Source organism: Esox lucius, chromosome 18, assembly GCF_011004845.1.
Source record: "Esox lucius isolate fEsoLuc1 chromosome 18, fEsoLuc1.pri, whole genome shotgun sequence".
Taxonomy (NCBI): domain Eukaryota; kingdom Metazoa; phylum Chordata; class Actinopteri; order Esociformes; family Esocidae; genus Esox; species Esox lucius.
In genome coordinates, this window is record NC_047586.1 from 16,221,216 (window position 1) to 16,238,636 (window position 17,421).

The 17,421-nt window shown below is 42.0% G+C and overlaps 1 protein-coding gene across 1 annotated transcript; it reads left to right on the forward strand.

Moving 5' to 3' along the window:
* The first annotated feature begins 6,737 nt into the window (after positions 1-6,737).
* LOC105017692 (26S proteasome regulatory subunit 4) lies at positions 6,738-15,897 on the forward strand. The gene is made up of 11 exons (XM_010882510.4): positions 6,738-6,844; positions 8,495-8,548; positions 8,672-8,768; positions 8,939-9,063; positions 9,216-9,401; positions 10,566-10,694; positions 10,823-10,919; positions 11,777-11,966; positions 13,026-13,177; positions 15,002-15,156; positions 15,585-15,897. The coding sequence occupies exons 1-11, from the start codon at positions 6,842-6,844 to the stop codon at positions 15,717-15,719; spliced, it is 1,323 nt and encodes a 440-aa protein (XP_010880812.1). The 5' UTR covers positions 6,738-6,841; the 3' UTR covers positions 15,720-15,897.
* Positions 15,898-17,421: the final 1,524 nt, after the last annotated feature.

Consider the following 17,421-nt stretch of genomic DNA (forward strand, 5'->3'; position numbering starts at 1 on the left):
TCCTTGCAGTTCAGGGATTTAAAACACCAATGGTATTTATCATATCACCAGTGAATAACAATTAGCCAACAACTCATCGCCACAACCACAAATGCCTTTTCTCCTGACCCAGTAGACCCATTGCTTTCCAGTGAAAACACTTTTCCCAGACTGCACAGTGGTCTAAGGCCCTATTTCGCTGACCAATGGGAGACACGACAGGTGATGCAAACTGTCCAGCATAGCCCAGGGAGAGGGAGAAGAGGGAGCATCGTCAGCAGGGATATCCTGATACCATTGCGCTCTAGTGACTCCCTCAGGTGGATTGGGTTCCTGCCGAGCTAAACGTGGTCAGATGTGTGAGCAGGTCTTCACAACACTGACCAGTGGGAATTCATCGTTGGTAGAGCAGTCTGGGGAATAAAGGCTTGGTGGGGATGCCTAGAAGGAAAGCTGCATTCTTCAACTTTTCAGAATCTGTTGGGAGTAATTGTGATGAGTCTAGGATGTAGGTTTAATTGATATAACGAAATTGGGGAATGGAGAAAATAGGGCGGTACAAAAAACAAATTAATAAATTAATAAAGACAGAAAGACGTGGTGGTAAAACCCCTGGCCTATACATATCTGTTTGACTCACTAGAATGTGACAGACTGTAACAACTGAATATCACGTTTCTCCCTGAATGGACCGAAGCTACAGAAGAACAGATGGATTTATGGTCATCAGCTGTGAGTTCACTCTGACACTGCTCTCGTGCATTATCTTTCAGAGACATACTGCAATGTACAATAGCACTCAGTATAGCAGCACCATTACAAAAAAATAGAGACCAACTGCACATTATCCAAGGAACATATCATAATTGAAGTACCGCAATGTAGCATCCTACGGACTAATAAGCGCGTGTCCGTCTTTTGTCCATATCTGTTTGGGTCCGTTAAGCTTGTGTTCATATCTAATGCAAAACGATTCTCTCTAATATGAGGTGCTTTTAGTTAATTATTTCAGTGAATGAGGTGTTATGTCCCTGTTCTATTCTGAAAATATTAAAAAAGAATTTGAGTGACAAGAGGGAAAAAGAAAACCAGAAAAAGATAGATCAGTGAAACGATGATATGTGGGTGAAAGGAATGGAGATGAAAGAACAGACCAACTGTTCAGATCACGTACTACATTATGCATTGTGTTAAAGTAGGGTTGAAATACGCCTCTCCAAAGGCCTTGTTGAATGAACTGGAGAAGATGCTTATATTACGGGTTGATGCTGAGAGACTTCTACAGATTCCCTAGTTGTTACCTAACAGCAAGCTGTAGTGATGAATGTCTCAATAACTACCTATTCAAAAGAGAAAGCAGAGAACAGAAAAAACAACGGATCATGTCTTCCCTGTTGCCCCAGTAACAACACACCAGAGATACTGTACAATGAGGCTGTACAGCAGTCTGAACACAGCATAGCTCACAGTAGAGTTAAGCAAATTAACAAGCTCACAGTAGAGTTAAGCAAATTAACATGCTGTGATATTTTTGTACCGAAAGATGATCTTACGTTATTTGACGGTAGAAAGCGGTTGTAGAGTATATTACAGAGCAAATGAAATCCCTCTGCTATGTACTGTCACTAGGAGATTGTTTTGTTACTATGTCAGTTCATCCATAAAATAAATAAACTATGTACGACCAGGTGAGTATACTGCTGAAAAATAAATTACAACTATAGATCGCAGAAAACCATTACCATGTATATTGTTGTAGTTGTTTTTACAGTTTATTATTTCTTTGAGGGCGTGGGGGGATATTAATCAGATTTGAACAAAAAGCACAAGTCATTCTTTTCTTGGATGGGGTAATGCAGCAGACGAGAACATCGGGTTCCACTCCGATCAGTAAAAATACAAATAAAAACTGCTCCAGTGAGCACGCATTTGCCAACACTAGACAATGAATGAGCAGTTAACCATTGTCTAGTGGTCCAATTCATTCCAGTCTGGTTTCTTTTAGTGGCCTGTTTGGTCTATGGACTTGACCCACCAGAGCATCTTTGGGATGAGATTGAACAGGCTACGTTTAAACTGGCTCCAGTGCCACTGCTGTGGTCCTTGATCTTCACACATTAAGGAATTGGGTTGCGTAACCTCATACAAATTGAATAAACACGACTGTGTGTCATGTAAGTACAGTACAGACAGTGTGTTGCTTTACTTCACCAATTTCACCAATGGCTAGATGGCTTATTCCGCACACATAAAACAGTTTACCAAAAAATACAGAAATACTTAATAGAGATTGATCTCGTATTCGGTAATAAACTGTAGTATACTGTAGAACACAGTGCTACAATCTGAATAATCCCTTAATTGTGCGGTGTTGTCTATCAACTGTTATAGTTTACAGTAGAATGCTATGCTACAAACCGTTTTGATATTGTTTTGTAATTTCCCCTTCCAATATCCATCTGTGACAGACAAATGTACAACCCTGTTTACAAAAAAGTTAGGACGCTGCATAAAATCCAAATAAAAACAGGATCCATTGACGTGCAAATAATCTTACAAAAATACCAATATAATATGTTTTTAAAAAGTTGGGAGAGGGGCATGTTTACCCCTGTGCTGCATCAACTTATCTTTCAACAACACTCTGTAAGCGTTTGGGAAGTGAGGAGACCAATTGCTGTAGTTTTGAAAATGAAATGTTTTCCCATTCTTGCTTGATACAGGATTTCAGCTGCTCAATGGGGGTCTCCGTTGTCATATTTTACGTTTCATAATGTGTCAAATTTTTTCAATGGGTGGGAGGTCTGGACTGCAGGCAGGCCAGTTTAGCACCCGGACTCTTGACTATGGAGCCATGCTGTTGCAATATGTGCAAAATGTAGTTTGGCATTGTCTTGCTGACATGAGCAAGGCCTTCCCTAAAAAATACATTGTCTGAATGGCAGCATATGTTGCTCCAAAACCTGTATATATTGTTAATGGTGCCTTCACAGAAGTGCAAGTCACCCATGCCATGTGCACTAATGCACCCCCTTACCATCACAGATGCTGGCTTTTGAACTGTGCACTGATAACAAGCCAGATGGACCCTCTCCTCTTTAGCCGGGAGGACGCGGCATCCATGATTCCCAAAACATTATTTAGAATCTTTATTCATCAGACCACAGGACAGTTTTCCACTTTTTCCACCGACCTCAGTCAATCTTAAATGAGCTTTGGCCCAGAGAAGGCAGAAGTATTTCTAGATCTTGTTAATATGTAGTTTCTCATTTGCAAGGTATTGTTTTAACTTGCATTTGTGGATGCTGTAACATACTGTGTTCAGATACAATGGTTTTCGGAAGTGTTCCTGTGCCCATGCAGTGATATCCACTACAGAATCATGTCTGTTTTTAATGCAGTGCCACCTGAGGGCCCAAAGAACACGGCCATCCGATATTGGTTTTCACCCATGTCCCTTGCGTACAGAGATTTCTCCGGATTCTATTAATCTTTTAAAGATACTATGTATCGTAGATGACGAGATCCCCAAACTCTGCAATTTTAAGTTTTTTTCTTCTTCTCTTCAATTGTTGCACTATTTTCCTGTGCAGCCTTTCTTAGAGTGCTGAATCCCTCCCTATCTTTATTTCTGAAAGATCCAATCATGTTACTGACCTGTTGCCATTAGTTGTGAGAAGTTCCACCAGTTTTTTTTTTATTACACACATTTTCCAGTCATTTGCCCCTATCCCAGCTTTTTTTAAATGTGTTGCTGGCATCAAATTCAAAGTGGGCATATATTTTATAAGAATAATAACATTTCTCAGTTTCAACATTTGCTATGTTGTATTTGTACTATTTTCTATTGAATATAGGCTTTAAAAATGCACAAGATTTTAAAGGCTTTAAATTTGCACATCATTGCATTCTGTTTTTCTTTACATTTTACAGTGTCCCAACTTTTTAGGGAATGGGGTTTAAAGTCACAGACTACAAATTATTTTCTCAGTTGAAGGGTACAGATATTTCTAATACAGGTTTTCAAGAAAGTGTTACCGGTTCTAATTCATCACACATTTGTATTGCCTTTAAATGGACAAACAGGTAAAAATTATAGTATGTGGTTGTCTAAAGATATTTTTTTTTTATAGAAGCAATGATCACATTTTTGCTTATAATAATTTGATTAGCTCTATTTTATTGCTTCTTATGTGCCTTTTAATGAGACCCATGATTGGGTCTTTCAGCTGTGATTTAACACCTCAACATCAAAAGGTACATAAGAGGCAATAAAATAGAGCTAATCAAATTATTAAGCAAAAATGTGATCATTGCTTCTATAAAAAAAACATCTTTAGACAACCACATACTGGGATTCTGCTGCTAAAACTGAAATGCTCAAAAGGAGTTTGTGTGGCATTGCTTTTAAAAGGAACTGAATACAGTGTTTTTTATCTCATTAAGGAAGAGCTCAACAACAACTACATAGCAGCAAGAGTAATTTTAAACGCACACACCACACTCCACCCACAAAAGCATGCTCAGAAAAACAAATCTATACTCTGGCAGAAAATAATGACTGCATGCTCATCGTGGAAGATACCAAACACAACAATTTTAACTGCCAAACTCTTCATCTTTTCCATCAGCCCTAATGTGGGAAAAGACACCCTGCCTGTCCTCACCTCATTTTTTACAAACCCAAAAGATACCAGCAAAACAAAGATATAACTAGAAGAGAACTAACCAAGAAAACTAAAGACAATTTGCTAAAATCAACATAAGAAAAATTGCTGTCAGAGGGGCCCCAGTTGCTGGGCCAGCTGATGCAGAGGCTGGGACATGTTCTGATCAAGACCTGAGAGGAGACCATCTTCAGGTCACAACAACCACTCCCACCACACTCTTTCCACCTCATCAAAGAAATGATTCAGGTATTTACAGGTTATCTAAAAGTTTTGAAATGGCCCAAAAAAGTACATGTACTTTTATAATCCTCATCTGGCACAGCCATCAATGTCTGGCTCCTCTCTAGGTTTCTTCCCAGGTGGCAATCATTTTCCAAGCCACTATCCTTATTGGGGTTTTAGCCTGGGTATCTGTATAAGCACTTTGTGACAACTGCTGATGTAAAAAGGTCTTTAAAAAATACATTTGATTGATTGACACTAGTCACCATCATGACCCACAAATCTGGCAGAAAGGCTTCTGTAAAACAGATCAATTATTAAATGAACAGACTAACCACATACCCTCAGTGACCAGTTTAACAGATACACCACCCCATTCACGAAAATGCCTCACATCTATAGTCAGTCACTTGGCAATGGCATGCTATATAAAGCAGGCAGAAAGGCACCAAGGAATTCTGTACCATGTTCTATTAAACATCAGAAAGGGCAAACGAGTAACGATTGTAACTGCCAGGTGCTGGTTACAATATCTCAGAAACTCAGAAGCTGATGCCCTGGGATTTTCACACACGACAGTGTATAGAGTTAATAGACAATGGTCAGACAAACATCTCGTCTGCAGCAGTCCTTTCTGTGAAAATTGTTTGTTGATGAGAGAGATAGATGGAATATTGCAAGAATTGAGCTAGCTAATAGGGCAGCCACAAACAGGCAAATAACGGCTCAGAACATCAGTGGAGTGCAGAATCACATCTTGAAAAGGCACAACTTTTTGTCCGCGGTCTCTGATGGGCTATTGCACTGACTCCAACTCCAATCTGCACAACACATGTAGAAATGGCTCCAGTAGGCACACATTCACCAACCCTAGACAATGGATGGAGTAAAAAATAATTGTCTGGTAGTCCAATTTGTTTAAACTAGCAACTTTTTTCTTACTGGCCCGATGCTTTACCATTAGGGTATTTGCCGCCCCAAGAAACTAGAGAGTGAAAGGAGCTGTAATACATTGCGCTATTTTAAGCTATATAGTTATGGAACCACTCCAACTGCAGATTTGTCTTAGTCCATTCCTGACAAAACTGTGTCCACACTGGATAAACACCTGTGACATACATAGAAATCAGTCAAAATGATGACAGGGATGAACAGAGAGTCTTATAATGATGAAGTATTGAAAAGCAAGAGTCTGGAGATTTTAAGGTAATGGGATTATGAAATTGTAACAACAACAGAGAAAAAAGGTGTTGACATGCTAGGTACAGTACATCGGCTATTCAGAGCCTTATATAGTTACTAGTCATTAAGTAAACAAGGCCTTAACAAGGCTCTCACATCACACCAGACACGTTTACATGAGGTGATGACTAACATAAATTGTTGTAAAAATTATCTTCATAAAAACCACAATCCAATGATGACGAGAGTGTGAATTAGGCACATCAAGCCTTTCCTCCAAATCAAGACCTGGCCAAGACAAAGCAATAATTCTAAACTGAGAATCTAACTATGCCATCCACCTTTCTGTTAAGTAAGGTGGATGACACACTGCCTGATTAATTAATAAGTAATTAATCAGGAAGGGATTTTCGTACTTACTAAGCATTTCTTCAAAACACCAGGTTGCCTTACAATGCTCTCACTCTTCTTTCTCTACTCTGGCAGTCTGCAAACAATCTGCTTAATTAGTTAATTTAGTATGAAGTAAAACGTTATTCCCGTCCTTATAAATTAGATTTACCAAAGGCCACACGCTGATAATGATGACGAGTTGCCACCATAGTGCCCATTGACCAATTATTATCACTAAATTACCTGTTGTTAAATTTTTATGTTTCGTATTCTGACAGACATAACCCATAGTAGACCGGCAGGTTAACGAACTCGTCTTTTTCTCTGGTTTCTTTTCGTTTAGATTGTCCCACGTTGCTTACTCTAGTGACGTCAATTTAGAGGGACAAGCAACAATGGTGAGTGAGCAAGCAAATTTCGGTCTGTCTTATGTTTTGATTAAATAAGACAAATATTTCACATGTTGTAACTATATATTAGGGCCATGTCAGTTTTGTTTTCACATGAAAGAATACTGTGTGTAATTGTTAAATATCGAAACTAATTTGGTATATTAAACCCTCTTTATTGTTAGCTAACCATAGCTATGTAATGTTAGCTGGTAGCTAGCTATCGCTTCCACTGAATAATGTTATAGTTATATATATGCCTTGAGGCTATCTTTCATGTTGATACCCCAATAAAGAAATGAATAGCGCTGACAGCTAATCGTAATCTAAATATTTAACAAGCGCTCGATATTCGGTCTGCAGCGAACTCGAATGGCAGATGTTAGCAACTGTACTAGCTAGCCAATACGAATTAGCTATTGTAACGTTAACATTAATTACCTATCATCAGCCTAACAAGGAAATGTCTACCAAAAAAACATTGCGTTTTGTTCAATCTTTATCAATTCATTTTTACTCTGGATAAACTCCGTTCAGCCATAACATTATGACCACTTATAGGTGAATTGAATAACACTGATCATCTCGTTATACATGGCACCTGTCAGTGGGTGGGATATACTAGGCAGCAAATGAACCTTCTGTCTTCAAAGCTGATGTGTTAGAAGCAGAAAAAATGATCTGAGCGACTTTGACAAGAGCAAAGTGTGATCGCTAGGCGACTGGGTCAGAGCATGTCCAAAACTGCAGAACTTGTGGGGTGTTCATGGTCTACAGTGGTCAGTACTTATCAAAAGTGGTCCAAGGAATGAAAAGCGGTGAACCGGCAACAGGGTCATGGGCAGCCAAGGCATATTGATGCATGTGGAGAGCGAAGGCTGGCCTGTGTGGTATGATCCTACAGACGAGCTAATGTAGCTGACATTTTTGAAAAGGATAATTCTGGTACTGATAGAAAGGTGTCAGAACACAAAGTGCATCACAGTTTGTTGTGCTTGGGGCTGCGTAGCCACAGACCAGTCAGGGTGCCCATGCTGACCCCTGTCCACTGCTGAAAGCGCCTACAATGGACACGTGAGCATCAGAACTGCACCGCGGAGTAATGGAACAAGGTGGCCTTGTATGATCAATCACGTTTTCTTTTACATCACATGGATGGCCAGGTGCGTGTGCGTCGCTTACCTGGAGAACACATGGCACCAGGATGCACTTTGGGAAGGAGGCAAGACAGCAGGGGTAGTGTGATGCTTTGGGCAATGTTCTGCTGGGAAACCTTTGGTCCTGCCATTCATGTGGATGTTACTTTGACACATACCACCTACCAAGTATTGTTGCAGACCCTTTCATGTGAACCCTTTCATGGCAATGGTATTCCGCCCTGCCACAAAGCAAAAATGGTTCAGGAATTGTTTGAGGAACACAACAATGAGTTCAAGGTGTTGACTGGGCTTCCAAAACAGGTCAGATCCATGGCGGCCCCACCTCGCAACTTACAGGACTTAAAGGGGTCTGCTGCTAACGTCTTGTTGCCAGATAACACAGCACACGCCTCAATGGGTCAGCAAAAGGGGAACCTGCACAATATTAGGCAGGTGGTCATGATGTTATGGCTGATCGGTGTATAGTTAGCTAACTAACATATCCACGGTTTGTGTTCAGGGTCAAAGTCAGAGTGGGGGCCATGGACCTGGAGGAGGCAAGAAGGATGACAAGGTGAGTGACATGGCAACAACCTGAGCTTCTGACAACAGGGTCCCCTAATAACTATCTCCTGGGTTTTTCATTGTCTGTTTGGGTGTGCTTTATTCAGCTGCCTCTAAATGTACTTGTCTACAGGATAAGAAGAAGAAGTATGAGCCTCCTATCCCCACCCGAGTTGGAAAGAGGAAGAGGAAGAGCAAGGGACCAGATGCAGCCAGCAAACTACCTTTAGGTAACATATCAATATCCTCTCACAGGCAAAAGGAGTTTCTCTTTTGAAATTGTCCATAAACCCAGTATGGGTGATTTTATAGCTGACCACATTAATTCATGTCACTCCTCGCTGACTTGCTTTTTGAGGATTTTATTTTTTTGATGATGTATGTCCATCTACTCCTGCAGTCACCCCTCACACCCACTGCAGGCTGAAGCTGCTGAAGCAGGAGAGGATCAAAGACTACCTCCTGATGGAGGAGGAGTTCATCAGGAACCAGGAACAAATGAAGCCCCTAGAGGAGAAACAGGAGGTAGACAGACATTCTGTAGGACCGAGGAAGTGCAATGTTTGACCATTGTGTTGTGATGTCTGTCTGTTCAGTTATTTTCCCATAATAATCCCTGTGCACTATTTACTCCTAGTTGTTTTTATAACATTCACATCCTGTCTGTTCTTCTCCAGGAGGAGAGGTCCAAGGTGGATGACCTGCGAGGAACTCCCATGTCAGTGGGGAACCTGGAGGAGATCATCGACGATAACCACGCCATCGTGTCTACGTCAGTGGGCTCTGAACACTACGTCAGCATCCTCTCCTTCGTAGACAAAGACCTGCTGGAGCCCGGCTGCTCCGTTCTGCTCAACCACAAGGTACCAGCCCATTCAAAGATGTTCATATTAAACATTCACCGTCTAGTCACTAATTTGGCTAGGGCCGGAGGAAAAGGCTGTCTGTCTGAACATCGACACACTTGGTTTGCGATTTTGAAAACATTTGTAATTTTACGTTTGAATAAACCTCTATTGGGTTATGGTTCCCCTCATGGCCATATGTCTGTTACTTTGCTTGGTTATGGTAGACGAAGATGACCACTGGTTCTGATATGAACAGATATGACCACTGGTTCTAATATGAACAGAGATGACCACTGGTTCTAATGAGTACAGAGATGACCACTGGTTCTAATGAGTACAGAGATGACCACTGGTTCTAATGAGTACAGAGATGACCACTGGTTCTGGTGTGAACAGAGGTGACCACTGGTTCTGGTGTGAACAGAGGTGACCACTGGTTCTGGTGTGAACAGAGGTGACCACTGGTTCTGGTGTGAACAGAGGTGACCACTGGTTCTGGTGAGTACAGAGGTGACCACTGGTTCTGATGAGTACAGAGGTGACCACTGGTTCTGATGAGTACAGAGATGACCACTGGTTCTGATGAGTACAGAGATGACCACTGGTTCTGTTGATATACATTGTTTTTGGCTGCCAGACCCTATTTCCTTCTGACAGTAACACAGTGAGTGTTTAAAGGCTTGACTTGCACACACTCCTTGACAATAAATTATTGGAGTTGTCTTGTTTTTACTACTCAGCCATAAAGTACTCAAATACCTAGTTCTTTGGGCTTTCACACAACTGAGCTGGTTAAAAGCTGAGCTGGGTTGTTTTCGCCTCCAGCATAAGTAAAGCATCAGCATTGATTTGCTTTGCTGGGCACCATAGGACATAAATGAAAAAGGGTTTACGTTTTCATGCAGCAACTTTAAGTCGCTTTGGATGAAAGCATCTGCTAAATGAAATCCTATCTGATGGTGGGCATTGTGTCAAGCCAGAGGCACATTTCATTAGTCTGTGGTAAAATGTATGTCTATTATTATGTGGGTTGAATAGTGACTGACATTGACTGACTCTGTCCGTGTTACCTGGTCCATGCCCCCCCGACCCCGCCTGTCCCCCCCCCCCCACCGACCCCGCCTGTCCCTCCTCCCCCGACCCCGCCTGTCTCCGCCCCCATCCCCGCCTGTCCTATAGGTCCATGCGGTGATTGGTGTCCTGATGGACGACACTGATCCCCTGGTCACAGTTATGAAGGTTGAGAAGGCGCCTCAGGAGACCTACGCTGATATTGGAGGACTGGACAGCCAGATCCAGGAGATCAAGGTACATGGACCAAGTCTCAGACACAACAATAAAATGAAAACCGCCACACCAGGTTGACTCTCTGGACACCGCTGAGTCGGTTACCAGTGATGCTGATTTCCCTGTGCTGTTATGTTGTTTCTCAAAAGGAGTCAGTGGAACTGCCCCTCACCCACCCTGAGTACTATGAGGAGATGGGCATTAAGCCTCCCAAAGGAGTTATCCTCTATGGAGCACCTGGCACTGGTGAGTTACCAGGAACATGTTTCTGGTCAGTCAAGTGGAAATCTCAAAGTGACTTTATGAAACACTGTAGTGGACTGTGTGTGTTGATTTTGGAACACGTGGGATTGCATGAGATGGTCAGGGATGGAACAGATACAAGTGCAACAAATGTAAAATGGGTGGGAATAAGTGTTATGACATTGGGCCTTCCAAATAGCTCATGTAATTTACTCTTCACTTGGTGCTGTGATCTTCTAAGGCATTTAAGATCCATGTAAGCATGGTTCCCTTACCTCTATCTGCAACAGTCATTTGGAGCTACAGGAACCATCTGACCAGCCAGTCCGATACCTATGAAGAGCAGAACATCCTGTTAGACTGAGGGAGGCTAAGGAAACTACAATGAACCATTGTTGGAACACGTCCAATCTGCAGCGTTAATTGGCCGATAGAGATTTGTTACCGGACATAATTAATCCATAATAAAGACTGCTGATGTTAGCACGAAGCTGAATCTGCATCCTGATGTGATGGGAAAAGATAACTTGTAGCCTTTGATCATGTGCAACTACATCAACAATTTTAATAGGAAGGTGCTTACATTTTCCCATGTTTGCAAGTATGGCGCCATCGTATGCAATTTTTAGTTTTCCTAGCCTGCTGTTTACTGTCCGTTAGTCAGCACCTCCTCTTGGGTGTGCGCTAGTTCAAGCCTTTAAATGTTGATCATAGGAATGGTATGTGTAAGACACATTGTATACAACAAGAAACATAAAGAAACAAGTTCTTAAAATGCCATTAGTAAGGAGCCGTATGGAGAGGAGGCTGGGGATTTTAAGATGTCTCCTCATTTCTGAGTACCCTTGTCTCTGTTTTAGGAAAAACCCTTCTGGCCAAGGCGGTGGCCAATCAGACGTCGGCTACGTTCCTGCGTGTGGTTGGTTCTGAGCTGATCCAGAAGTACCTGGGAGATGGGCCCAAGCTGGTCCGAGAGCTGTTCAGAGTGGCAGAGGAACACGCTCCATCTATTGTCTTTATAGATGAGATAGACGCCATTGGCACTAAACGGTACTATGACCTCCGCTAAAAACACCCAACGCATCCTTTTCTGGTTTTAGCCATATCAAATAATGTTTTGCTCATCTATTCCATTATTCCTACCGCATTCAGTCATTAAATTCCCATTTATTTCTGAAGAGGATGGTCAAATATGGCAGCATCCATTTTGTTTCTTGTATCCGCACACAGAAACACAACTATTGCCCCTAGAAACATTTCTAAACACGGAAGGTGTCATTATGTCCACCTCAAACTGTATTCAGAATCCAACACTTGGGTTTTGGATAAATGTTGATTTCATGTAAGACTAGGTTCCAGGACACGGCACTTGCATACCTAAAGAAACGGCCAATTACCTAGTAATACAATAATGTAAAACATCCAATTCCCACTTAGACATCTTAATGTGTTTAGAATATTAGGCAGGAAAAGTAATGTGCTTATTGGATCGGTGTGAGGGTGTTCTACTAGCTTTGTTGCACTGAACTATTCCACTTCACATTTTTGAAGATTAACGTGTCAGCATATACATGATTCTGAGTACCTTTGTATAAATAGCAAATATTATTATTATTATTATTATTACTGTAACTTTGATGAAATGTTTAAACTTAAAGTGAAAAGAGCAGTTGGTTAATATAGAAAACACAGGAAAAGATTAATTTTTTCCTAAACTGGGCCTTGCTGTTATAGAAACCTTAGTGGCGAGGTTCTTTACTGGCTGCATCTCACCCTTTGATAGGCTTGGTGGAACTTTCATTTTTGCTTGTGTCAAGTGAATACAGATAACAATTTGCCAAGAATCCTCAAATACGATAGCCCATGCAACCCCACTTTGACACAACCCTCTTCTTAATATATAGAAACATGTGCTGATTTCCTGTTGCACAATGTCATTGAACAAAAGGAAAATTTAGTACTTTTAAGCTACAGTTTTTCCAGCAATTTAATCTCTTTTCAATCTTTTGTATTTGATACCAGCTATGTGATTAATTTGGGAGATGGCAAACAACGGCTGTGTTTCTCTGATGTGACCGAGGTGTGGTGTTTCTTTGTCTACTTGTACAGATATGACTCTAACTCTGGAGGAGAGCGTGAGATCCAGAGGACCATGTTGGAGCTGCTCAACCAGCTGGATGGGTTTGACTCCAGAGGAGATGTCAAGGTGATCATGGCCACCAACAGGATAGAGACCCTGGACCCTGCTCTCATCAGACCGGGTAAGATGCTTTCCCCTCGTCCCTGACCAATACACACTGCATGATTAAATATCACCACACTTTAACAGGTCTTTAACAGGTTGTGTGTTACTCCCCTAACGTTACCTGTGGGACACACCGACGCCAACACACACACACGTACACACCATCACTGCTTAAATGTAACCTGTGATTAGGAGGTCCGGAAGTAGCAGTCCTACAGCCTACTTGTATTCAGAGGTTTTAGTATTGGAAAGAACCGTTACTGCAGCTTTAAGGGCCGATTGCCAACTTGGTATGCATCCATACTTCCTCAGGAATATTGTCAAATGTTTCCCAGAATGTCACATCTCTCTTCATCCCACAGCTTAATACTAAAGGCAGTGTGATTTCCTAGACTGGTATGAAAGGGATCCATGAAATGATAGGTTATAGCCTATTATTGTTCTGGTTAAGGTACCTCTGTGGTTGATTGTAAACAAATTGGTTTATGTATAATCTTAACGTAGGTTGAAAAATGGTTTTATAACGACAACCAGGGCGCTCATCATCTGAGATAAAATGACCTCAGTTGATGTCTGATTAAGGAAGATGATTCTGCCCTAACACAGGGCAATGCCGGGTCTGCCCTAACACAGGGCAATGCCGGGTCTGCCCTAACACAGGGCAATGCCGGGTCTGCCCTAACACAGGGCAATGCCGAGTCTGCCCTAACACAGGGCAATGCCGAGTCTGCCCTAACACAGGGCAATGCCGAGTCTGCCCTAACACAGGGCAATGCCGGGTCTGCCCTAACACAGGGCAATGCCGGGTCTGCCCTAACACAGGGCAATGCCGGGTCTGCCCTAACACAGGGCAATGCCGGGTCTGCCCTAACACAGGGCAAGGCCGGGTCTGCCCTAACACAGGGCAAGGCCGGGTCTGCCCTAACACAGGGCAAGGCCGGGTCTGCCCTAACACAGGGCAAGGCCGGGTCTGCCCTAACACAGGGCAAGGCCGGGTCTGCCCTAACACAGGGCAAGGCCGGGTCTGCCCTAACACAGGGCAATGCCGGGTCTGCCCTAACACAGGGCAATGCCGGGTCTGCCCTAACACAGGGCAATGCCGGGTCTGCCCTAACACAGGGCAACGGTCAACATGGTCCCAGACAGATGATGCACCACAAATAATTGCAGAGACAGTCCCGCTCATAAAGTTCCTCAATTATAGGTGGTAGCAAGCTACTTTCACTTGTAACCCAGAAAACATGTCAGTCAGTAAAGAGTCATTATGCACATGGCCCTGAGTGAGCAGACGGCCGGAGCACAGAGGGGGAAAAGAACCACTTTACAGGGAACTTCTCCAAACACATCAGGTCGCTATGACGCTGTCTCCTTAATTCATCCACCCACTCGCCTAAATAACACGTTAAACCAAACGACGCAGAGACAACACTGATTTTGCAGTCTTCATAGTAAATAAAAAAAAAAAAGATCTGCTTCATCCTATGATTTTGCAGGTTGACAGCAGGTATTTACTTAAAAAGTTATTACAAATATTGGCTTTATGTATATCAAAGGGTAGCTGAAATGTAATTTGGTGTCTGTGTAAATATCCAAAGGTATGGTATACCAGGTCTACTCATGGCCTTATTAGTAAACAACAGATGGAGCTCTCAACTCTTTACACAAATCCTACTGAAAGCAACAACATTCACCAAAGTCATTTGAGCCAACAGCCTTTTTTTCTTCCCACACTTTTGAGTCGATGTCAAGTAGAATGTTCTAGAATCAGAAGGCGTGAAACCAAAAAGCCCTTCTCCCGGTGGTGTGCCCTGGCCTTCACTCTCTGGTTATGTTCTCCCAGGGCGTATTGACAGGAAGATTGAGTTCCCTCTGCCCGATGAGAAGACCAAGAGGAGGATCTTCAACATCCACACCAGCAGGATGACAGTGGCCGATGACGTCACCTTGGACGACCTGATCCTGGCCAAGGATGACCTGTCAGGGGCTGACATCAAGGTATGGGTGTCTGGGTCTACATCTATCACAGTGGGTAACTTGTCCATCCACACCAAGGTTTTTAGGAACAGTCATTACATAGACCATGGTAATACAGTTACCAAATCAGAGAACCACTGCCTTATAACTGTTATGGTGGTCGAGTGCCCGTTTGGCATTGTCTGTTCCACAAATGCATTACCTGTACTGGGATTGTACTTGTTGCTTTGCTTGTTTTATTTTCAGGCAATCTAGGAAAATATGACAAACTGTCTTCTTTCTTGATTGTACTGTCCTCTAGTGGCAGTTCTTATTTAATCTTCAAAAGTATATGCTGAAATAATTATAGTTCCCAGCTTTGTTCGGCTATTGACAAAATGCCTTATATGCTTCATTTTTTATTTAATTTAGCGGCTGACTTGGCATTCTGCTCATTTCTCTCCCTTCAGGCCATCTGTACCGAGGCAGGCCTCATGGCCCTGAGGGAGCGCAGGATGAAAGTCACCAATGAGGATTTCAAGAAATCCAAGGAGAACGTGCTGTACAAAAAGCAAGAGGGCACACCAGAGGGCTTGTACCTGTAATTTCTGACTGCCAACCTTTAACCCCTGACCTGTACCCTATCCACAGTTTGAAAGAGGAGTAAGCTGTCTCATCAAAGAGTAGAGAGTTCTGATATATTTTGTTGCATGTTATGTTTGGCTTCACTTCCCATTGTCTACTTTATGTACTCTGATAATAAATACAAGAATTTGAATGTGACAGAAGTATTGTTATTTGTTGCCCCACTGAACATGGCCGGCATTGGAGAACCTGGAAATATAGCCTGGAGTGAGTAGTGTTAATTGGCATATAGTCAGCATCATTCCCACTAGCGGTAGAATTCAATAACTGGTTCATTAACTTAAGTAATTTTATTCATATGTTAATTTAGCAGAAAATGTAGCTCATTACTTATCAAATTAATTCATTTAGCATCACACAGGAGCCGGCTGTTCACATCAAGGTTAGAGCTGTGGTTCTCAAACCTCTCTGACACCCCCAGCCATTTCCGAATGTAGTCTTAACCATTAATTATTGGCCCTGTGTAATCAAAAAACTAGGTTACATTTTTTTTTCCCTCGCTATAAGGTCAAAATACAACTGAAATGGTGTTCAAAAGCTCTTTTCAGAGAACTGTTCCTGATATAATAATTTCATTGAATCTTAAACATTCTGCTGTACACTATGTATATCCCTGAACTAGAACTAACTCACCATGTCAAGTTAAGTATCTGAGGTATTGCCATTGGAACGACAGTGATCCAGATTGTGGGTGATATCACCTTGAAGAGAGTACAGTCATGTAGAGTGGCTACGTGGGCCCTAAAAAGCACAGGCATGGCACCACAAAAGTAGATTTAACATCCATGAGAATCTGAGTAGACTTATGGTGGGCGTTCCTCATTTTAGGATTTTTGAGGATTCTCCTGTTTGAATTTTTCAAGTGAAGTTGTCTTCTCATGTGGGGCCATTGGCATTGTAAATATAATCCATTTAGATGTCAAGTGGGTGGGACTTCCAACTTCATCCTTCCTGATGCCAGGACATCTGAAATGATCAACCAAATAATTAAAGATTTCACCCAGCTGACAGAGTAATCATGAAAGTCCCACCCACTTGACAACATTAAAATGGTGGATGCCTTCAATGGTGATGTTCATGCCAAAACTGCTTTTTGCCACTAGAGGCCTCTAATCTTCTCAATGATTGTTCCAGAAGACAGACGTATTTTGATGTACAAAATGCCTCTCTGAACTAAGAGATGAAGAAACCTTTCATCCCTTCACAACATTAGGACTGCGCTGTGTACACATATGGCGTTTTTCATCAAATCTATACATTACCATTTAGTATGTATTCCCCTTAGTTACAGAGCTATGTGTGATTCCAAAAACAGAATACAGAAATTGCTTGAGGGGGATGCAGTGAATATCCTGATGCTGAAATGAATTTATCTCTCCATCTCACGACTCCTTAGAATAGGCCCTCCACTAATTATAGGCATATTCCAGTGACACACATTTGATGTTTGTTCAGATGGTCATAATGAAATATGGAGCTGATTAGAGGGACATAGTTAGGCAATTAGCTGTCATATGGAAACAACTTAATAGCCCCTCATTTTAGTTCTCTTTCACTTTGTACTGTGGTTTTCCTGTTTTTATAATATTGCCTATTGATTAGGGTCTCTACAATCTCCAAAGTTGCCAAATTACACAAGATTTTACTACTGTGTATCAGAGA